This window comes from Malurus melanocephalus, unplaced genomic scaffold (assembly GCF_030028575.1).
Source record: "Malurus melanocephalus ecotype Western Australia unplaced genomic scaffold, MMel_1.1 scaffold_515, whole genome shotgun sequence".
NCBI lineage: Eukaryota > Metazoa > Chordata > Aves > Passeriformes > Maluridae > Malurus > Malurus melanocephalus.
Window position 1 is genome coordinate 236,976 of NW_026623747.1, and position 23,829 is coordinate 260,804.

The 23,829-nt window shown below is 41.5% G+C and overlaps 1 protein-coding gene across 1 annotated transcript; it reads right to left on the reverse strand.

Moving 5' to 3' along the window:
* Positions 1–822: 822 nt before the first annotated feature.
* On the reverse strand, positions 823–23,751 carry RPA1 (replication protein A1). The gene is made up of 17 exons (XM_057381550.1): positions 23,632–23,751; positions 23,240–23,287; positions 22,899–22,977; positions 22,256–22,364; positions 21,298–21,386; positions 16,642–16,722; positions 15,240–15,372; positions 14,155–14,257; positions 12,970–13,038; positions 12,637–12,829; positions 11,437–11,576; positions 9,695–9,843; positions 8,308–8,440; positions 6,939–7,115; positions 5,544–5,651; positions 2,226–2,312; positions 823–1,853 (listed from the first exon to the last, which is right to left on the reverse strand). Exons 1-17 carry the CDS (start codon positions 23,662–23,664, stop codon positions 1,746–1,748), a joined length of 1,839 nt encoding a protein of 612 aa, XP_057237533.1. The 5' UTR covers positions 23,665–23,751; the 3' UTR covers positions 823–1,745.
* Between the last annotated feature and the right edge of the window lie 78 nt (positions 23,752–23,829).

The window sequence follows — 23,829 nt, forward strand, 5'->3', positions numbered from 1 at the left end:
GAAAGATGGATTATCACCACTAACCTACCATTTGTCAATCCAGAACTGTGCTGAAGACTGTAATTTTCTAGTCAATGCTTTATAAGCAAGGTCAGAGGGAACAAATACTTCAATAAAAAAATGCAAGACATCAGCAGAAGAACCCAGTCATGATCCTCAGAATCCAAAAAAGAAGAGGTTGTGTTTGCAATTAATGGGCCCAGAATAATGTGCTTCATGTCCATCAATGGAAATGACATTTACAGCACTTAAACACCAAGACTTGAGATGACAAACAGGAAATCACGGGGAATAAAGGGCACCAACTGAATACACGAAGAAACTGTGCTCTACGGAGCAAAATAAATAAATAAATCCCAGTTCTGCTACCAGAGACCCACTGCAGCACTGCCTGGATGCTTGGAGCTGTGCAGCAAATGCCAAGCTGTGAGCTGCAGCCAGGGAACACATAATTAATGTGATTAGGAGCACACAGAGCTAGCATGCTCTGCTGACTGAAAAGCCCAGTAGCATAATTACTGTTTTCTGTACTAGCTCTATGTCTGAACAAATCTCAAAGCCTGGTTAGTTTTAGACTGCTGTGTAAACGTCAATAAAAATCCCAGAAGTGCCAGCTCATCAGCATTCTCAGGCACAGAAATGGTGAAAATATCACTGCATTTCCATGCTGTTAACATCAGGCAAAGAAGTCTCCATTCTTCAGTCTAACCTTAGAGTTTGTAATAAGGTAACATCTCCCCCAAGTGAATGCTTATTATGAAAGCTAATTAATTGCTTTCCAGTAATGAGAAGTCTTTGGTGTTCAAAGAAAGCAAAATTCACTACACAGGAATTAAACAGTGTTTATTGAAACAAAGCTCCCCCCCCATTTAAAGACCTCTTTCTGATCAACATCATTACAAATAAAACTAAAGAAACTGAACATACAAACATACAAAACATATATAGGCAGGAATTGTGAGCCCACATAAAAMCAGTCAGAAATCTATAGTATTAATTGAAGAGAAAACTAAAGCAATGCTTTGTAGTTTGCCTGGATTTCCCTGGGGGATGGAGAGTCAATGCTTATCTGCCTTCCTCAGAAGAGACAATTTTGATTAATATCAGACCCATCTGACTCAGTCTATTAAACCCTGAAGGAAGGATATTCTTCAGATATAAGAGATACGTCTTTGATTAATAATTCTACCATATTGCCATTCTGAGCATTAACAACTGCATGGCACCTGTGGAAAGTGAAAGCCTTTGAATTCTATGGAAAGGAACTAACTTGTACTAATAGACCTGTTCTCTTTTGTCCATATCTGAAAGCTGCATGACACTGTTCCTCCTACCCTTTGCTGAACAAGTCAAAGTGTCAAGGTTGTCACTACTTCCTTGCAAAGAAGACAAAATGGTTCTATAATTCAGCTTTACATATAGGAAGAGAGCAAAAGTTACTTCAGACATCCTGAATGGTTCGTCTAAAGACCTTGGCAATCTGTCTAGAGATTCCTCTTCAGTGCTGTCAGAGTTTAACAGACCACAACAGGCTACAAAATCATGGCCATCAGAGTGCACTCTTACCTACCAGGGCACGTCTCCAGAGAAATGCATCAAATCACTCAGCCCGCTCCGCCGGGCTGCCATGCACGGTGTAACTAATGCCGAATTGTCACGCACAGGGTGGGGAAAAAAGTCAATGTAATGTTATCTATTGAGCTTTTCCTGGAAGTTCTAGGCTCAATCAGCCAGCACTGGCCTCCTCACCCCAGCTGAGCGTTTTTCCTGATGTTGGCAATCAACCTCTTGCTGTATTCTCTGTAGTTCACGGCTTTGACGTCCATCGCTGTGGCCTTAATACGAGATTCGTCCTGTGSAAGAGAAATCTTGGTATGCAAAAGAACACAAAACACTCCAGGCATTTGGTTCTAACCTCCTTCTGCCCCAGTAACTTACTGCTCCTGCTATCTGGGTTAGCTGGGAGTGCCAACACCACTCCCAGAGCTGGTGTGTTGYTTTCATGAGAAACCAGCCACTCTTGATGAGCCTGAGAGGGAGCAGCATGGATCCCTCCTTCAGCGCTCAAGATTGACAGTATTTGTGTGATCTCTGGAATCTTCTGTTCTCTGCAGCAAGGGAAACCTCTCCCCACAAACATAAGAGGAGGAAGTCACCTCCCATGGAGACAAGTCAAACTACAAAAGCCACAAGTTACATTATTTGCCTTCTGGGGCAATACTTACGTTGTAAGTCTCCAGTTTCAATCGGATCCTGAACTCGTACGTGTTGAAGTTTGCATTTTGGAACACTTCTTCAAAAGCCTGCTCGTTCTGAGGGGAGGACAAAGACAGGGATCAGCTGCAGACACTCCAGGCTCCCAGTAGTGCCATGAACTTTGAGAAACAGCTCAGCTTTCAGGGAGGTTGGCAAGACAGTGGAACTACCTGGGCCCACACAGGCAGAGCTGCCTTCCATCATCACATTTTAGATGCCAAACCCATAACTCAAAAGTTTTTTAAGATGAAATGGTAACAACTTTTTAGCTGCCTAAACAAAGGAACATACAGTTGCACTGAATCTGCAACCAGGGACAAGGAACAAAAATACTACAAATCCACCTGAGCTGCCAAACTGGCTAATTCTGATGTTGTGCTGTGATCACAAACACTGACAGAGTTAACTATTTCCCTATTAATTGCCTTATTAGGCATTCTGGTTTTCTGCTTATCCATCAAAGCTGCACGTATCCTTCACATCCTGACACAGGCCTATTTAAGAGAATGTTCTATAAAAAAAGTGGATCCATGTTTTGAACGTGCTTTAATAACCATGAGAAGGCTGTGTCATATTTATAACATAAGCTGCTTCTAATTACCATATGAACACTAAACATCATCATCATCATTTATAACAGACAATTTGTCAAAACAGTAGAAAAGAAGCAGGCGAGTCGTGGAGACTGTGAAGAAAAAAAAAGTTTATTTTTGTAAAAATATGAGTTGTAAAAACCTTTGCTGACATTAAAAAAAAAATACTGCAGCCCCCTGATGATAGTGACAAGTAATTATTAATGCATTTATCTACCAGATGCACTCGACTTGATCAGTCACTCCAGCAGCAGACAGAGCATCTGATCTGGAATTGAACCCACCCCAGCTCCACTCACATTCCAAGCGTTACATCTGCTGTTTTTCACTGCGTGCAGCACTATTTTACACTACACAGTGATTCTCCTAAGGTTTAGAAAAGCACAACAAATGGAGGTGAACAGGAGCAGCTAGGTTCACAGATTACAGAGTTTAGGCATATCCCTCCTGAATATTAAAAGCCCTTCCTCTGGCCATCTTATGGATTAGAGGATAAGAAAACTCGCTTAATAAAGCATTTAGCTCCTTTTTCCAGCTCTGTCACAAACTGTGCTAGCCATTAGCGAGTTGAAAATGCCCTCGGCATAGCAGTCACTGCTACCCCACATTACCTCCTTTGGTATCTAACAAGCACAGGGAAGCAGCAGATGAAAAACCTGGCCCATGTTTCTCTGCTTAGTGTGGTCACGGGCTGTACATGAACTCCATCCATACTGTGAGCAGTGAAAAGACTCCCACCAACTTCACAAGACACCGCATCAGGTCTATCAGAGAAAAACCACTAAGAAAAGCTCACTGCAAATGCATCGAGTGCCATTTTTAAAGGCTCATAAAAGTGTCAAATCAAAACCAATTTCTCCTGGAACACAAAGCATTGCCGCTCAAGGGCTCACTCCATATTATGTTCCATTTTCTATCCTCAGCCATTTCCATTAGGCAGCTCTTCAAAAGACATTACATGTTTGTACTGGTACATAGGATCTGCTGTCTCTCCTTCCCCACCCAGCTCTCTTCAGCATTAAAAGCGACTAAGAAATTTTGTTTAAACTCTAGCAGAGATTAAGCATGGCTGAAGTAAGGAAATATTGACAAGTTAAGAATGTCTGAAAATGGAAATGCAAAAGTGCAAGCACATCTAATTAGAATTCCCCCAGCAAGACATCYTCCTGCAGAACAGTAGTGTCCAGCCTTCCTAACACCACAAAAACTCAGCACCCCAGAACCACAAGCTTTGTACCCTTCACCTCTGATAGCCAGAATGCAGAAAATTTCCAAAAATCATTCCAAATCACAAGGAGAATAGCCCTGMTTTGCAGAGACAGAGGTCTATAATGGTGTCTCAGGACAACAGCCTCAACAATTCCTCCTTCTCCTTTCCCTCCCACAGCCAAGCAATGGGTTAACCAACAACTGGGATATCTGTGGAGTCCTGGAATCAACCAGCCTTAGCCTGGGAGCACAGCAAGGCTCATATGCAATTCAAGAACTTATCATGCATTCCACATCATCATTTAAAAACAAAACAAAGCCACACAGTTTTTATCCAGTACACAAGTGGGGRAAAAAAAAAATCAGGAAAATATTATTTTGGTTGGAAGAAAGCAAAATGCAGCAGAAAAGCACAGAGTGACAAAGGGAAGATAATGCTGTCTGTTAGTGTCTAATGACTTACAACCTTAAAACCTGTTCTAATCTGTCACAGAAGGATCACTTCAGCACCTTTGCCAATGACCCATTTTACAAATCATGGTTTTCACGAGACCCAAAAATTTCTGATAGTATTTGGTGGGGGAAAAAGGAGCCTTCAAAAGTGAGTTCACACACATTAGTTCAAAAAGCTTCCTGCCTACTTACAAAGATACATACAAAGTGTTCTGGAACTTTCTGGTTCTTGTAAACAAAATTTTGGAACACATTAGGGATAATGTTATCAGCATTCATTGCTGAAACAGGGGATTTTTAGCACATTCTAGATACAATCATAAAAGGGGCTGTCTTTTCTACTAAAGCCAGTGCCCCAAAGACTGGGGCACAATCTTTGAGTGATGAGCTGCCTCTCCTGGTCCAGGTGATGAGGACAGGCTGATCTCCAGCTTTCAGCAGCCAAAAGAGCTCAGAGGTAGACAGACTGACTGTGGGAGCAAACGATGGGGGAAACCAGGCAAAGCTCTGTTCTCCAGGCAGATGGCCTGTGGAAAATAATCCCGAGGAGAGTAAACAAGTCCCTGCCAAGAACTTCAGGCTAGGGAGAAGCAGTGATTTGTGAACTCACAAAAGATACTGAAGCCCAGCATCTGGAGGACAACCTTGGGCTGGGCTGAGTTGGCCTATCACCCAGAGAAAGGGCAAATCAAACCCTGGACAAATGAAACAGAACATTCCTTTCTTTCACGGGGCACTTTTTAATGTGTTTTAAAAGTGCTGTTAATTTCCACAGCAAGTGCATGAACATATCCCCCTGCCTGGACACATCTGCTGTACATTCACACACAAATATCAGACCTCCAAATATCAATGCTCTCTGATGCTTCACACAAACCTTACATCTTTCCCAGAGCTGCCTTCAAAACATTACAAGAATATTTCCTTACCAAAAGGAAAAAAAAAAAAAAAAAGGCAAGAAATTTGAGGGTGTGTGAAACATGGTTCAACTTCAAGACAAGCAGTAAAAATACAGTAAGCTAATTGACTGACCTTTTCCTTCAGTTCTCCCAGGAAAGCTGCATTGTGCCCAAGAATGAATTCTGCTGACTCTTGAAAACAAGTCACCCACTGATATTCCAGACAGTCTGCAATGGTCACCTAGAATACAACAATAAAACCCAAAAGGTTATTTCATCCAGTTGCCTTTTCCCCCAGAAAGAAAGAAGACAACACAAAAGAAAAAAAAAATCTCACAGCTACAGAGASTTTTAAATTTCCAGTAACTCTCAGAGCCTGACCTGCATGTCCTTTCAATCACTGAGGGTGGAAAGCAGTGACTTCCTACCTTTTTTTAAGCTCCACAGAACGTCCATAACTTAACACAAGTTAATATTGGCAGCGGATTGAACCACAGGGAAAGGCCAACAAGATCATAGCAGGACAACACTGATGGATGCTCTGCTCTGTCCTGCTGCTGCTGCYGAGCTGTGAGCAAGAACAGGCAGCCCAGGACAACAACCACCAAAGGGGATAGCAGCAAGTCTATAAACAGGTTTTACTTTGTAAATGCCTGAATACTTGGGCATAAATTCATGTAATATTATGTGGAACTATCAAAACATTCAAGGACCAGACAGAGCAGTTAAAAGATCAAGTTCCAGCCTCACGTGCATTTCCTGGCTGCTTTGACAATCAGGAATGAGGAAATGGGAGACACTGYTCTGAAGGCCCTGAGTGTACCCTCAGCACCCCTTTTATATCCTATGAGAACGACTCTGCTATGTAAACCAGTTCATGTGTTCCTAGAAGTTATCTGATAAAAATTATTCAGAAGCAGTTTGTGTTTTAGTGAGGCTGCAGGGATATCTCCCTTCTCTCTGCATGCCCACCTGGCAGAGCATTTCTAAGAAGCAAATACAACCTAATTTATAATGTAAAACAGAAGAAGGTTCAATGCCTGTGGTGTAAGTGGGCATCACAATAATAATCCCCAGACAACTTTCTGAAGCAGGCTCCATTAAAGCATGAGGCAGAACAATACCTACCAAAAAAACTGTACTAAATATAGGTAGCAGCTGTAAAAGTGCAATTACTGCTCTCCAGAAATGCCATTTTACTTCAGTTTATCTTCACTACTGAAGAGGCGGGGGCCATCTGTACTCTGCACTGCATAGTACACTTGGAAACCAGAATCAACCGAGCTAGCAGCAACTTTTTGGCAAAGAGAAAAGCTCTTAATTGGAGCACTAGGAAAACAAACTGCTAATCAGCTCAATGAAACATCTCTCTCAGGTACAGCAAGACAAACCAGCTAAATATCCTCTAACTCACCGGCACCACGGACAGAAAAAAAAACACCACCCACACCCCATTCCCTCAAAATTCTGCTTGGATTGTGCTGGGAACGTGGCAGGAAACGCCCTGAAATCTGATCCGGGTACTCACCAGGAGCATCAGGCGGTATTTGAAGTTGGGGAACTCGCGGTCACACTTCTCACAGCGGTAAAGTCCGTTTTGCTGGTCTATCACTTTCTTGTTGCAATCCGAAGAGGGACATGCCTGGTACAGGCAGTTCTCCTTGCGCAGATGTACAATTGTGCCCACACAGCTAAAATAATCTGCCTGCGAGAGTGAGCGTGCAACATTAGCCTCAAAATACTCAAATGTTTTCCCCATTCTGAATTAACGACAAAAGCAAGGCACCCATACTTGGATATTTAGGATTAGAAAGCTTAACAGCTATGGATTACTGGGAAACTGTAAATCAACCCCTCTGTTGCAATAATTTTCAGGCTTCCATTATGTTAATAAAACCCCTACAGCAAGATTATTTTGTGTTTCCATTGCAGGAAACTCCAATTGCTAGGTCTTCTTTAGATAAAGCATATTTGATTCTCCATTGTGTCTGTTCAAATCTGCACTTTTTCACAGGATTAAGATTCTGCACTTTCCTACGCTTCTTTTGGGAACCAATAGAAAAAACAGAAAGCCTATTGTGTAGTGTTACAGATAAGCATTTGATTAAACTATAGCCTACAGAACAAAATACCCACTCACCACACTAAAATAATCATCATAATGGTTTAAGACCACAGTCAAGTCTTTCAGCAGAAAAATAGAGGTTGCTCAAGAAGCATGGGTAAAAATTGTCACAGAAAATAGCTGAATTACAGGTAAAGTRAAAGTGTTCAAGGCCAGGGTGGATGGGACCCTGAGCAACCTTATCTAAGCGTTATCATCCCTGTCTATGGTAGGTGGGTTGGAATGAGGTGATCTTAAAGGTCCGTTCCAACCCTAACCATGATTTCCAAAGGGTTTTTTTTTTTCCATAGATAGAAGCTCTTGTACATTCCAAGCTTAGAACTGAAGTTGAAACAAACAAAAAAAAATTAAAAATAAAAAGCAGCATAAGCCTAGAGAGGTTTCTGGAATGAAAAGCCAAAGACCTGAGTTTTATTACCAGTTTTTCTATTGACCCAGTGTGCACCCTTGAAAACCACTTCCTCCTAATGCACTCCTTTCTCCAGGAACACTTTGTGCTGCTTCTGTGAACATCTTTGGGGTAAAAACATCCCCCCTTCRTTTTACACAGGGCTCAGAATTCTCYTGCAAACAAAGTATTATGTTGCTATTTCAGCAACAAGCTTGGACTTATTTGAAAAACCRTAATATTAATTATTAGCATAAATTCCAAGACAGTAAAAACATACTGCCCAACACTTGGAATACTTCAATAAGCAGAATATCTGCATAAAGTCTTGTTTTTTATTTTCTCCCCAATACACAAGGCTTGTGCTGAGTGGCCATGCTTTACCTTATCTCCTTGTCCCAAGTTCTCAGATTTGGCTTCAAACAAAGTTTTCCAATTGGTATTTGCTCCAGCTGTTGGCCCACCCCTCACATCAGAGATGGAAGTACATTCCAGAAGCTGCCCCTCAGAGTCAAACCTGCAACCACAGAGATGCATTTCTATTTCTGGAGAGCAGACCATACAGACTTATCAAAAGCTTACGTTTATTTTCATGTGCTCAATACATGAGGGATTTTTTATCAATGATTGCAAAGGAAACAATTACAGTAATATGTGTATATGGCAAACAAAAATAGCATTTCAGAATAAGTTAATAGTCTGACTTAATTAGCACAGTATTTTATAAACCCACAAAAGGAGGACAGCTTTGTTCTATATAACTGCAATTTGTTTGCCAGCTAGTGGTCAAACCACGCACTGCACACTTCTTAGAGGCAAGGCAGATAACAAGATTTAAGGGCATCAAGATATTTCCATAATTAAAATTAAATTACATGGTACCATTATCTTCGCAGCAGCTTCGAAAGGAAAAGCAAATAGCACTGAAAAGATTATGCTTCCTCTGTTAAAATAAGAAAGCACAGCTCTTCAGCAAAAGGTTGCACTGCCAGCCCGTTGTGATGGGCTTTGTGATTTCACAAACACACCAATGAGCCTCAAAAATTGAGCTTAATTAAAGTGTGACAGTAATAGCTAAGACCCACAATCAATTTTATCTCCAACAAGCCTCTGAAGTATGGGAGAGCCACAGCTCAATGACAAATGGAGGATGCCATTTATTTCATCCACACTTGGGTGATGTAACTGGAATCTGAAGACTCAGTATTCACAAGTCTGATGCTGTTGGCACTTAACCCTCTTCACACAGACACACACACCACATCTCACCACATTCATAGCTAGAGCAGACAATTTCACAACTACCTACAGCAGAAGCAACAATGAAATCACTTTGTTTTCCTGACAACAATAGAGTTATTTTGCTATCTGAAAAATATCTGGCAAGAGCTAGACACTGAGAGATGTCAAATAGTTCCCCCACACTAACTGAGTGCATATCAGATTCCACACAATGGAAAAGCCTCTGGAAAAAAAAATACTGTTCTCTCAGATCATGCCTCAGAAAGTGGAGCTGGTCAAGCCTGATTTCATGCTGCCTTCCCAGGCTTTGGGTCAGCATGCACTACCCCATCTCAATTTTTCAAGGTCTGTYATGGAATTAAAAGTTTTTTGAATTGAACAACTTAAGAAGGACAGCCTTCCAGGCTCTAGGGCTTGCAAGTTTCTATAGCCCTAGAAACTGGTGCTATACAGTTTAAGTATAGAGGAACAAAACAAAAACAAATACTCTGCAGGAGGTTGAAACAAAGCAACATAAACACACTCATACCATCCTCGGAGCTTAAAAGCCTCTGGGCTATCRGGGTTGATGACAACTGTGCTGGAGGACAGGACAGACAGGCTTCTGCCACCAAAGTCAGAGACACGGGCTCCTTTGATGGCAATCACAGGTTGTCTGGAACCATCAAACTGTTCAGCCTGCATGTGTGAAAAACCAGAGAGCATCAGCAGCGWAGTCATAATTCACAGATCATGACAAGAGACCAAACCTGAATCCAACTGCCCCTGTGTATCTAGAAGGAGAGGTTTTGAAYGGTGTCATTAGGAGTTTAAGCAAAGGTAGGTGACAATTAAAGGTGCAATCCTTATGSCCTGTTTCCTGGGGAACCAGAGAATCCTCAAGTCACATCATGGTTTTGTTGAAAAGGACCGGTCCCCTCTGTTAGCAGTTTTACACCAGGATTTTAGAAAGGGAGATGTGTTATGGGAATGGAAACAAAATTAATTGCTCATATCAGACTCCTCAGGAGATGAAACAACTCAGCTTCACTGAGCCAATCACGTCCATCCTGCTACCACTTAGAGAGAAGTGCAGCTATGCTGACCAAACATTTTTACTCAACTTTCCATCTTCTGTTTTTTTTTTTTAGTCTCATAAAGCTGCTCTAATGCTGTTCAACTGCCATCATCTGAGGAGTCTGACACTAACAAAGAACCTCATGGCGTGAGAGAGGGTTTGAAAGGTATAGATTTTATGGACCCCACACCACTCAGCAAGCAAGGGGAGGATCATGTGCTTAAAGAATACAAACGAGCTGGAGTTGCAGTAGTACTCACTGTACCCCAGAGATGCAAAAACAACAGAAAACATCTCCCAGCAGTCATGGGCTGTTCTAAAGGACACAAAGGTTCTAACCTTAACTGTACCAGCTGCAAGCCATACATCACTCCCCCTCAATGCTTGAAGATGTTTCTTATTCTCCAAGCAAGCAAACAGTTCTAACTTCACAAAACACAGACCCTGATTTCTGTTGGATGAGTTATRCCAGGAATTGTGTACCAGTAGTCTCTCCTATCATAACCTGGCTCAATCTTGAGACTTTGTGATACTAAACTTCAGTTTACTTCATTTGTATCAGCAGATGGTTAATGGCATTTAGGTACCTACAGTATCAGTGCACTTGATCATTTAGCCATAAAGCATCACTGTCAAGCTGGCAGGATCACTCCCATTTTATAGACTGGCACATAAATCCCTAAGTATCTATAACAACAGTRGAAAACAAAGTAGCCTGTTAAAAAGATAAGGAAGCAGTTTATTGCAACTGCTCAAACTTTCTSTTCCAAGCCTCTGATGCTTTCAACACCCAGTCTGAGACAGAGCCTCTCAACCTGCTCATTAGGCTGCAATTTATGCAGGGTAACATGTATCCTAGCCTACAAATAAAATTCATCTAATTTGAGACAGCCATAGCCACCAGGCTTTTCCATAATCGAACTACAACTCATACCTTTCCTCAAACCAGGAACCCGTTACCTTCAGTATTTTGGCTTGAGACATAATGTCTGCAGTTGTTCAGAACACATTAGTCAGATCATGTCAGCAGTTTGTCAGAGAAAGGTTAAGAACATCACACCTGAATGCAACCAGACAGTCTTTCACCTTCTCTCGGCCCCTGATCCTTAAACACCCAGCAGTGTGTCAGTGCTGTGCCCATCTCGGGTGACAACAGCGCTTCCTCACCCTACACCAAGGAAACTTTGCTGAAGAACAGGTAAGAGTGAACATACCTCATTTCCCCATAGCGTAGCTGTCACCAGTTTCCCTGATGTATCCATCAGATGCACGTTCCTCTTTGAAACCTCTCTATTGTTAGCTTTCACTATAATTTTAGTGACATCTTCGTAGCTCTTGCAAATTCCAATTACATCTGAGAAACAGTTACAATTTAGAGTTACTCAAGGGTCACAATTGGGGAATACAAGATCACARGAGAAGAATTCAAACCTACTGTCAGATTTTTTACCTTGTATCCTAGCTCCCTATTGAAATGAAATCTGATATGGAAATTAAGTGTATTATGGTAGGAATGTTCCACTACAGAACTCTTCAGTGCTTTAATTTTGTTGACGCAGTCATTAAGATATTCATGAATGCAAGCCTCACCACATTAGAGAGATCAAGGCATTGTACTATCTTTTCCCATCACGTTCTGTCAAAGGACTTCAGTCCTGATCATGTAACACACACTTGCAGTTAAAGCACAAGCAAGAGCCTTCAAAGTGACTGTAACACAATGAAACAACTGGCTCGTGCCTTCACAAAACCCTGTAATGCTAAATTGCAACTTAAAACAAGTCTGCATGTTCAGGTGGTAAGAGCTAAAGCAATCCCCTCTGTACTCCCTAAAAATACACCACTTTTAATATTACCTTTAAAATTCCCAGCTGAATGTCTCTGAATCACAGGCATCTTGTGCCTCTGAAACCTGAGAAACCCTCGCCCCCACCCAAGCCTCTGATTTTTCCGGAGTACTCTGCCCAACAAATTACAGAAAAACAAACCTCCAATACTTCACAAAGCAAGCCAAAACAGTCATGCAACTTGGACTTGGATGCAATGAATTATGCCAAAATCACTACAGAGATAATTAGATAGTGAAAGAAAGCAAGACCACAGAAGGTATGAAATGCACACGTGCTGAGCAAGGACATTTCTCTTTCAGCCCTTTTCTGTGATCACAGTACAATAAACAACTATCATTTACTGTCTTTAGCTTGAAGCACAAGTTTGAAGGATAATTGTTGTATATTGTCAGAAAACAGGGCAAAAACATCTTGACAGGAAAACTGCTGAAGGCATTTTTAATGGCAGCCATCACTGGATGACTTGAATTAAGAGCTCACAACACTCACTACCTGCCCAGTATTCAGGACCCAAAAATAAAACTTCAAAGCTTTAAAGTTTGCCATTTTGTTACTTAGACTGACCAACAATGGCGTCTTTGGGCGTGTTCTCCAAGTCAGAGATGGATACAAAATCAAACTGAACAGATGGAAGATGCTGGGCATCATCACAGGGCACAACTGAAGTCTCATTAGTGAATGTAATCTCATAGTCATTCTTAACAGCTGTATATTGCTTGTTAGCAGTCTTCAAATTGCCTTTGGTAAAATAATATACCTACAGGAGAAAGCAATGAAACAGAGGATATTATCAGGAGCCAGGGAAAATAGATTGTGTTCACCTTTAAAAATCCTTGCTAAGCTCAAGTTCCTCTTTTCCAGCTCCTGTCAGTCTAAGAAAGCACAAAGCTACCATACCTTGTTCAATTCAATGAGTGGAAAGAACTTGTCTGCTTGATCGTTGAATGCAGTAGCTCTAATCTCACCCTGCAGGAAAATAGGGGAGCTGGTCAGAACTGAAATTTGGCATGGAAAAAGATTAAAAAAAAGAAAAAAAATATCTTTGCAATGTTAAGTGGCAGCAGTTCTGCAGAGACAGTGGGGTCTGCCAGGGTAGCTCCAGGCGTGTGAGAAACAAACAATGTTCTCTTCACATCTGTAGTTATAGCTAAAATGACATATTCTACACCTGACAATCAAACCTCATATTCAAGTCTCATTAGTAAACCTACAGCTTCAGAATAAAAGGCATAAGAACTACATCTATCAAAGAGACACCTCAGAAAATGCCAGTAAAACTGGCGCTGATAAAATAAAATTCAAATAGACCCCGCAGCTCCACATGTTAGCACACAGTATATTATGATGGCTCCCACTCAGATAYGTCTACAAGTAAAAATTAATAACAATTATACCCTCACAAGATATAAACACTGTTTTTAAAAAAAAAAAAATGAATACAGACAGTATGCAGAGAAAACAAATGCCTGGTGACAACATGTTACATTATTAACCTCCCATTTTACACTCGATATAATCTAGCAGAATCTTGTTTGTTTTCACGACAGAAGGCTGTAATTTGATAAGAGGTTTGACAAACTGCAAGTTCAGTTAGATTAACCAGATACCATTCCCCAAACAAACCACAGAGGAAATTTCTCAGTGTTACAATAATTTGTACTCCAATTTCCTCATGAAAAYTGAAAGCTTGTAACTTGGAGGTAATGCTCCTCTCACTCCCTGTTTTGTAAGGTGTAGCTCAGCCAGGAGGAGAYGTCACTCTCAATCTACAGGAAACCACCACAACCCTCAGCATTAGGTTGTCAGTTTGCATAAACAACTCTATTTTGAAGCTGCAAAAATCCAGTCACACACTATAGACTTTGATGAAAAATAATCAGCAATGCTGCACATTTAAGGCTTCACTCTGGATAAAAACTGGCACGTTGATGCGCAACTTAATGAATGCAGGAATGCAAGTTTCAGTTGTAATAAAAAAAAAATCATTTCCGAAAAATGCACTTTATTTCCTCTATTCTGTCTTTATGAAGAGTTCATCAGCATCTGGCATACATTATCTTTATCTCAACACATGACACTTACACTTTCATCAACCAGCTCTATGGAAAAGAGCTTTCCTTCACCACGGGAGTTGCTCCACGTGCGGATCTGGCCTTTTTGGGTAACACGAGCACAAATGGTCCACCTGAAATCACGCAAGAGATCACTGTTCTGCACCCCTTTGCATTTTTTTAAAGAGGAGCTTGACTTGATAAACCTTTGGAACTGGAAYGTGACTATTTAAAAACCAGAATCTTCCCACTGCACCTCGGCAACTCCTTCCACTGCTTTCTATTTTAATGGCCTAGACCATTAAAGGCAGAAAGTTGTAGAGGAGGCAACAAAGCAGCCATAAAGCATCCAGTATGATAATAACAGTGAGCAATCCTTCTGCACAGAAGCAGGCCTCAAATCTTTTACTCTTCGAGGGTACATTTCTCACACAGCAGTTTGCCTGCTCTGAAAAGCCATGCCAGAACTCAAGAGCTCAATTATAGGATTCGCATTTAACTTGGGTAATCAAATCAGTTTGCATAACTTAAAAATGTCATTCACTAAATAATTACATCCTCATGCTTTTCAACAGCTCAGTAGCCGAAGTGAATAGCTTACTGAGCTGTTTTGTCATTAAGTTACCAAAAAGAAGGTTGCTCTAGGAAAAAAAAAAAAAAACAAATCAGACAACTCAATCGATTTTCAAGTAAAATATTAAAAACCTATCAAGCTCAGCAGGGCAGCTGCACCAAGACAATGGCAAGGCAAATCTCAGATTGTTAAGAGTGTTGATACAATTTAGAAAGATAAAAAAAGGAAAGAACATCCTTCTCCACAGAAAAAAAAAACCACAAAAGAAAACAAAAGCTCAAACAAAACAAAAACCCAAAACWACAACAAAACCCCACAAAACCAAAACAAAATCCACCAATTGTTTCTACAGAGTGGGTTTTGCTTGCTTCTCTGGGTGGCTTTGTGGTTATTGTTGAGTTGGTTTGTTTGAAATGAACCAAAAAAGTCCAAAGAATTCAATGAATGATTTGACAGAGACTCGCACACAAAAAAGCAGAACGCAGCTATTGTTCCTTCACGCCTGTGACATGAATAAGGCCTGGAAAAACACAAGAACTCACTTGGACTGGTATGGATTCAAGCTGGCAATCGGCACCACTTTGGCCTGGGACCCCCCTGGTGTCTTCAGGGCACTGGGAGCGCTCACTTTTCCAAACTGGTTGGAGGGAGCGTGGTACTTGGGAGCAGCAGGACCTTCCAAAAAGCACAGCAGAGCAGAGGGAATTTCAGCCTTGCACATAAAAATCAGGTTAAAATCAGCTSAGGGTGCAGAACTTTCACACCACGCCATGGGGAGCCACACAGAGGGCAGTTCCAGGAAACACTGGAGCTCCCAGTGCTATTGTGGGCACCACGGAGAAGCTTGAAGTTTGTTAAACCCTTTCTGCTCTTGGTCACAAGTGCTTTCTAGGCTTCCAAATGATGCAGGAGAGACACTCTCAGACCTTTAGAGTGCTTGAACTGAAGTGGAGATGTGTCCAGAGTCAACCACTTGAACACAGTTTAAGTGACAAACAACAGTTTAGCAGTAAATTCTCTAAAATAAAATAGAATCACAAGATGGTTTGGGTTGGAAGGGACCTTAAAACCACTCATTCCAACTCCCTGCCAAGCACAGAGACACTTTCCACTGGGCCAGGTTACCCAGAGCCCCATCCAACCTGGCCTTGAACACTTCCAGGGCTGGGAAGTGTTAAATCAAGACACCACTTTGGGGGAAAAACGAAGGATAAATACCCCACAAATAGTTTTTTGACATAAAGTGATACTGCTAATTCTAAAGTCAATCTTGTCAATATATATGCACAAGACTCTCGTGATCAGCTTTAAGCAAGGAAGGAGAAGCTTGTTTTCTGCTGCAAGTTTCTAAGCAAATGTCAAAATTTTACTATTTAAAAATCCTTCTTAAACACAGGGGTAAAGAAYACAGACAAGTTAAAGCAGCACCAAGAGTTACGATTGACAACTTTTTAGCTCAAGAAAAAAAAAATTCTACAGGCTGACATTTAAATTGACTGCATCTTTCAGTATCTCACTGAAATCTTGATCAAAAAACCATGTTTCTAGATGTTCTATCAAATAATTTCAGTCATGTACCGCCTAAAATGTTTGGCCTCTATCTCAGAACTGAGAACACACACACTGGTTGGCCAGCTCCAAATTTTAGCCTAATTTGGGTGTTCRCAGAGCACTGTTTGAAGAATGCAGTGTAAACTGAATAAAGTTGAGTTTTTTGGRGTTATTTTCTGTTGGGGAAGAAGAGGAAAGAGGGACACAAATTTTTTTCACCCTTTTAAATCCAAGTATGGGGTAGCCTCTCAAGAGAATCCACAYTGCCAAGCTATGGGTTACTCCTCAATGGAAAGTTCCTTGTGCWACACCATTATAGAAAGGATTTTATTTAAATTGGAGCTATAGTTTCTCAYTGCACCAATCAGAATTCCTGCCCAGGATGACTCTTACCTGCTGCAGAGAAATTGCCATTTTGTTGCTGTGGCTTGCTGGGTGCTGGGTTTCCTGCTGGAGCTGCAGAACGTTGCTGCCCTTCCCACGGGAATCAAACGGAAGGAGACCATAGAATAGAGTAGTGTGCACAGTAATTAAAATATTATTTAGGAAGTAAGACTTGTATGGAAGAAAAAATTTTAAACCACAAAGAACATGCTAAAATCCAGGTGTTATAAGACACAGGAGCAGCAAACTATCTGTTAAACAGCATTACCATGAAGGAATTCCAGTCAGATCTCTTTCCTCAAGCAACTGCTTTCTACTTGGAAAGARCTCAGGGCTGACGGTGATTTAAAAGGACAGCCCTGAAGTAATCTTGACAACTTTTCAGTGTTTATCAGCTGCTATTGCTCTGACAGGTAGTTTCTGCTCCTACCTAACAGCTAAGATAAAAAAAAAAACTGTGGAGAATTCTGTCTCATAACTCAGAAAGGGCCAAAAATCCACTGGGTAAAGTCAAACCTGAAGTTAACACCAAACAAAGAAAACACCTGCTCTATTTTATTTCTGAAATATGAAGATGTTTAATGTGGGGRTGATGGAGTCATCACTTCAGAATTCACCAGGGCCTTCTTGGCTCACAGCAGTAAATTGCTCAGGGAGCAAAGTGATGCCATAGTAAGTACACATTGTCCATTTCTGTAGATTGCAGGACTTTTACTTGCCTTAAATTAATGATAAATTACAAGGCAAAGAGCAGGCAGGCATTACTGAAGTAAAAGTACATTAAAAGACTAATTTAGCATTCAAAAATTTGAATTCCTTTACAGTACAATTTACCTCTAGGTGAGAAAATAACCAACGTTTTTGTCCTTTTTGACACAACTAATTGCCAAGATCTTGGTTTGCAGGGAGACCTAGGCCTGAGAAGGCAAACCACCCTGATTTGGGATGTGAGKAGGAAGATGGTCAGAGAAAGTGGAAAAGAAGGTCAAACCAAGCCTGWAGAGCACCACGAGGAACAAAAACAGAGAATCCCAGGACAGAGGGATGGCACCAAACTATGGGAAAGGAGCARAAGCAACACAGGGAGACCCCAATGTGGTGTTGCCTGATGTGGCACAGCCCTACAGAGGTAACGCTCAGGTTATTTTTAACCCAAAACCCAGGTCCTTGCACGAAGCCCAATCTGCTCCTCCAAGTTGCCGCAGTAGAGTCACATCGGTGAACTGGTGACAGTCTCCCTGGCAACAGCGTGACGTCAAACAGCAAAATGTGTATTTACTGCAGGTTCCACTAGATGGAGGAGCCAGGTCTCCCCCTTGCTCAGTGGCCTCAGGTGCTCAGAGGGTCAGCACTCCACACCCAAATCCATTTCGAGCAAGGGAAGGTGGAAAAAACCCCAACAAAACGCATTAAGAGAAAATTATGTATGGTCAGGGGAGGAATATTCAGGAAGAACGGGAATGTGGATATGAAACAGCAAGAGGTTTCCTTGTTACTTTCGTTCCAAATATGTTCTTTTCTGTAGGAATTTGCGATTAAAAAAAAAAAAAAAACCACTGAAAACCAAACCAAAGACCACCACATACATTGGAACACGTGTGCGTTATGAAACACAAATTCACATTTTAATGGCTGCCTACCCACAGCCGAGTGTTTCTCAACAGAGTAAGAATAAATTCACACATCTGTGCATGTGTTCAAATACAGAAGTAGCAGAAATATCTCTCCAATTTTCTCGCTTGGAGAGCCTAGGGACTCCTAAACTGTGATTTTTGGTGGCTGGTGGCCTACAGATCACTTGAAGTGCTCACAAAACCGAGGAGGCTGCCTGGTTTTTGCTGTTAGTTTTTATTAGCAGGAGGTGAAAAAACCAGCTGAAATACCTGCTCACATTTCTGCTGCATAGAGCAGGTTAGGCAAACCYAAGACCTTTGCCTGCAGCTGCCCCACAGCCCACTCAAAGGCAATAACCGTGTAACAGGAGCCCTCAGCTTCCTATAATTTGTCACCAGGAGGTTCTGCCACAGGGCTGTGACACAAGACCTGCCCCAGAACTGAGCAGCAGGGAGGGGAGAGAAGGGAAAAAAAAATGCACTTTGAAAGAACACGGACCTAAATCACCATAGAGGGAAAGGCAAGAATAAGGAGTCCAAGTGAATGTGCAAGCACATAAACATTTCAACGCAGAAAGATTAATGACAGAAGTTAAACRTAAGTAGCAAGTCATTGTCATAGTGAAAAGAAAGTCCAGCATCAGAGTAATTTGAATGAGATTAACGGCAGTAATAACACAACCATCCAGTTTTCAATGAGAACTAAACTGCTCGGTCTTAATTTTCAATACTATTATGAAAGGCTGCCTGAAAAGTTTTTATGATTTGTAATAAGAAGATTGTGTCTCCAGCTTCCTTGTTAGGCAGATTAACCACCTACTGCTCCCATGTAAAGTGGCCAAAAGCCAGCTTCTCACCCTCCTGGGTCCCACTGTGCTATTACAGTCWGAGAAAGAATATTCCTTAATCCTAGGTCTGGCAGGCTGAGATCTGTATTTCAAGAAAAACCAAAAGCAGGGCTAAAATATACATTTTTAAAATACCAGAACTCGTTTTAATGAAAACCACAAAGTACATTTAAGATGCTCATTCTGCATTAGCTGAGTGCCCCTCAAAAATACAATTTCTTAATATATACAGGAAATTAAAAGAGCATGGAACTTGAAACACACACCTCTGCCATTTTACCAAGGCCTTCATGACAAATCTTGCAGCCTGCAGAACTGCAAGGCTGTGTTAAGCTTACCTAATCTAAACTATTACCATCTTCTGTATCAGAAACCTTATTTAGTATCAAATAAAAGGGTATGAAGTCGTCAGAATAAGATGAGTGTTAAAATCAAATACACATCACATCCAACTTGGCATCTTTTAACTATCTAGTGCAAGCCCACACATATTATGACCACAGACCTGTAACATCTCCAAGAGAGTTTAGATCTGAAACCTTCATCACAGAGTATTTTTGTAAGTCCAAATGAAGAACACAACTTTGATCAAAGTAATGGTAATTTCACCAGAATTTATAGTTAAAGGTATATTTTCAGCTCAGCTCTGTCAGATACCACGTTCTCAGTGGTTTCTAAGCAACAATATAACTGAAAAACACTATAGTTCACAGGCTCTTGTATCACATAAGCAGGGAAATGGGAGAAAGGCACAAAACAGTCTGCTCAGTAGCTATTCTGAAAGTCTTGGTCTCTACAGCAACTGTGGGATTAAACCATAAAATCTGAGATGTCAACACATTTTTTAAACAGCAATTAGCTAAGTAACTATCAAAGGAACAAAGGATTYTTTAGGCTCATTTAACAAACGCCCCTCTTAATTCCCTTGGAAAAAGTTAATGAAGAAAGATGTCTTTGCCTTTGTAACAAAGTAGATTTTTAACCAGAAGAGCAATGTACCTACCACCACTGTTTGTCCAAAATATTCGACAGAAAACTCTTGCCACTAATGTGTGGTCCCTCAGTAATAAAAATATATTAGTTCACTTCTCTTAGGACAAAAAAAAATCTTCAGGAAGAGCTGCTTGCTATTAAATTTCAGCCATTATCTGTATATACATCACTGACAGAGCTGTTCAAATATTTTCTTTAAGTGCTTATTATTCTCCCTCCTTTTTTAAATATTAGAACTGGAAGAGCACAACAGACTGTTGAACGTCCTTGGAGGGAAAAAATGTTTTAATTTTAAAAACATGTTTGCATGAGAACTGCAAGCTCAGCACAGAAAARTGAAGAACACAATTATTTATGCAACATAACAAACCCAAAAAGAATCATGGCAGGTCAGATTAAGGTCCACCCCATGCATCAATCCTTTTTCAGGTGGGCATGGTAGAAATGGGTGCTTAGAGAATTCTGTGCTTGCCTTGTTTTCATACCAGTCTCTCATCTATGTACTCGGAACAATCTAAGTTTTAGTGCTTCCTGCACCCAACATTCATGCAGAGGATGTATTGTTATGTTTAACAGCCTTTAATGGGTTTCTCTTTCACATCTAATTGCTTTTTGAGCCTGTGCCAATTTTTGGCACCTACCTCCACAAGTTCCATGATTTAACTATGCAGTTTAGGGGTGTGGTGCAGCCTTTGTTTTACAACCACTGCCTGACAACACRAGAGCTAAAGAGCATCAAATGAACATAGAAAAGAGAGAGAGATTCATCATCCTTTATTCATCCCCTCCACGCCATCTTAGACTTTTACAGATCATTATTCCATCTTCCCCTCCTGCTTTCTTTCCAGACAGGAGAAATTATATCCTATTTGATTACTCATTATGAGGAGACATAAAATAGCTTCCGCTTACTTACTGGAACTCAAGGTAGAGACCACTGACTACAATAAAAACCTGTCAAGGTTATAAGGTATGGATGCTCCCAATACCATGGAGAAACTCAAGCTTCGGCCATGGTGCAGAGTTTATTAAAATATGAACAAACCCTAGTTTGTAGTACACAAAAAAAAAGGATTTTCAAGACCATGAACTATCACTATTCTACAAAAAAAAGCCCTGAACATGTCTGACTGCTTTTTTTTTTAAGTGAAAGAAAGAAACCAAAAGGTTCTCAGAGCTGACAAAAAAAAGTATTTCCTTACAGAACTCACCTTCATTGTATGGCTGGGGATTGCCAATAGTGCCACCAACCTGATCAGCAGTTTGCAGGACAGTTAAATCCATCAGGATAACCACTCTCCTACAACACAGAACAGACAGCAAATAAAAGACTTTCACTCCCTCTGCAAGCCCATCTCTGAATATCCTTTGCAGCAGGTGAGGGAACCAAGCACTAGAGGCTGAATCTTTGGATGAAGGATCTRGAAGACAAAAGCTCTCCACTGTCAACTAAGCCCTCTCTTGAGGGACAAGTAAACTGAAAACAATATCTCGAAGTAATATCACACTGCATCAAGGACARATGATGTCAGGCTGAACAGGCACAAAAATAGCTTGAAATAACATCATGTTTTAAAAGTATGGAAACYATACCAAATTTTACAAGAAAGGATATATTCCTTGCTCAAAAGTTGTTGTCTTCTCCCCACAAAAAAAAAATGACTAAAAAGAACACAAACCTCTGTCCATAGCCTGCTAGATTCATATATAGTTTTCTTATAACAGTTTCATCTGGATGCCTTCTCATTTTACAACATCCTATCCCCCTGAATTTTCCTCCTATCTTATTTCCTCAAATTTTAAAAGACCAGATTCCACAATGCCTAAGTAACAAGATAYCTCCACTGTTTCTTTTCGACAGCAGACAATTTTAAGGAAGCTTTGTACAAGTATTTGGAGTATTCCAGCTGGAGTTCGGAGTATTGCAACCAGAAACTTTATATTACTAAATCACTGTACAAGGTATATCTGATCCCACTAGAGTCACATTCTGCAATTTATTACTTCAGTTACTGGTGCTGTGGATTTTCCCTCTTGCACCRTAAAGCCTGAGTATTTTCAGATAAACCCAACCAAAAACACTTGGCCTCTGCTTAGCCACAAAGGACAGAGCCCCCACCAGCGAAGCTGCCTTTCTGTAGGGCTGTACTTAAAGATTAACACAAATACCTTCCATCTTTCAGGCTGTTGACAATGAATCTGTTCACCTGGCAAATACACCGGGCTGAGAGGCGTTCATCCTCCACCAGGGCGTTCAGCTGTGTTGCCAACATGAAAGCTGCAGGAGCAGAAGGAAMACATTGAAACAATTTACACACATGYYAGGCTTAAMAGGAGCTGCTGTGACTGACCACAGCTTTTCCAGCCAGTCAAGTATTGCACTGGATCTACAAYYTGCTCAGYTTAAGGCAAAGGAAACAGTGAAACAGCTAAGAAGTCACCAAAATTGAGCATAAGCTATGCTGTATTTATTCCCTACACCTCAGAGTGCAGTGATACCTGGAATGATTGCATATCAAAGGAGTGACAGAAAGATTAAGCTAAATTACTTTAGAATCATATGTATAAGTTTCTATATCTTAATTATACCCTGTAGCAAATTAATTGCTTAAGTTCACAAAATTCCAGAAGACAAACGTTTCACCTAAATGACAAAATGCAGTTGCACACTTCAGAGTCTGTGGCCCAGTTTAAACCACACTGTCCTTCAATATTCACTTTACCACTTTGCACCTAGTCACTAGACCAGAAACTTTATCACCCTTAGCATCTCTACAGTTAGAAAAACCTCCCTGCAGCTTSTCATACTCACAGGAAAGGGTGTTCACCCCGTCACTCATCAGCACTCGGTAACGTGGGGGCCCAGTTCCTGTAGCAATGGCCCGTGTATTCTGTGGGGAAAAAAAAMCCCACAGGATGTCAATTCACATTTGCTCAGAAACTTTTCAAAATAACAAGTGACATCAACAGCAAGTGACTTATCCATTCAGCTTTTTTGAATGCTAATATCAATAGCATAGCCCAATATAGAACAAAATTAAGACAACTAATAAAAGTAGAGCAGSCTTGCTCTGCAGAGGAAGTCTGGCTGCACTCAGGAGCTCACATGCAGTCACCGAGGGGCTGGCACAGGAGGGAAGGGACGGTACTCACGATGACTTGAAGCACGGGCTTGGAGACGTCCTCTCCCTGCATTATGGCCTGGAGAAATGAAAGAGACGCTCAGAAAGGTGCCACCACCTCGCCCGGGAACGCCTCGCRCCTCACAGTTACAGAACCACCAAATCAATGAGGTTAAACCTCTGAGATGATCGGGTCCAATCTAAGAAAGGTTGTACCCAAAGAGGTGAGAAGGAACTGCCGTGCAAGAGCCAGGGATGCGGGTATAGCCGTTACCGTTAGACCAGGACCAMCCCCCGGGACCAGGCCCCGCTCCGGGCCTGGCGCTCCCCTCGGGACCGGGCCGGACGCGGTGCCCAGGCCCGGCCTTCACCTCCCACCCTGACCACGACCAGGACTATCGCAGCCCACCCCAAACCGCTCACCCTTATGGCCCCCTCGCTCAGCTGCGMGCTCATGGTGCCGAGTSCGCCGCTGCCGCCAAAAACTCCCGCCGCTGCCGCCAAAAACTCCCGCCGCTGCCGCCACCACCTTCTTCCGGCGCCTCCTTACGTCACGCTGGGCGTCACCCGCCAGCACAGCGCTTCTATTGGCTGCTCGGCTCTGTACGGCGGAAGTGTTCC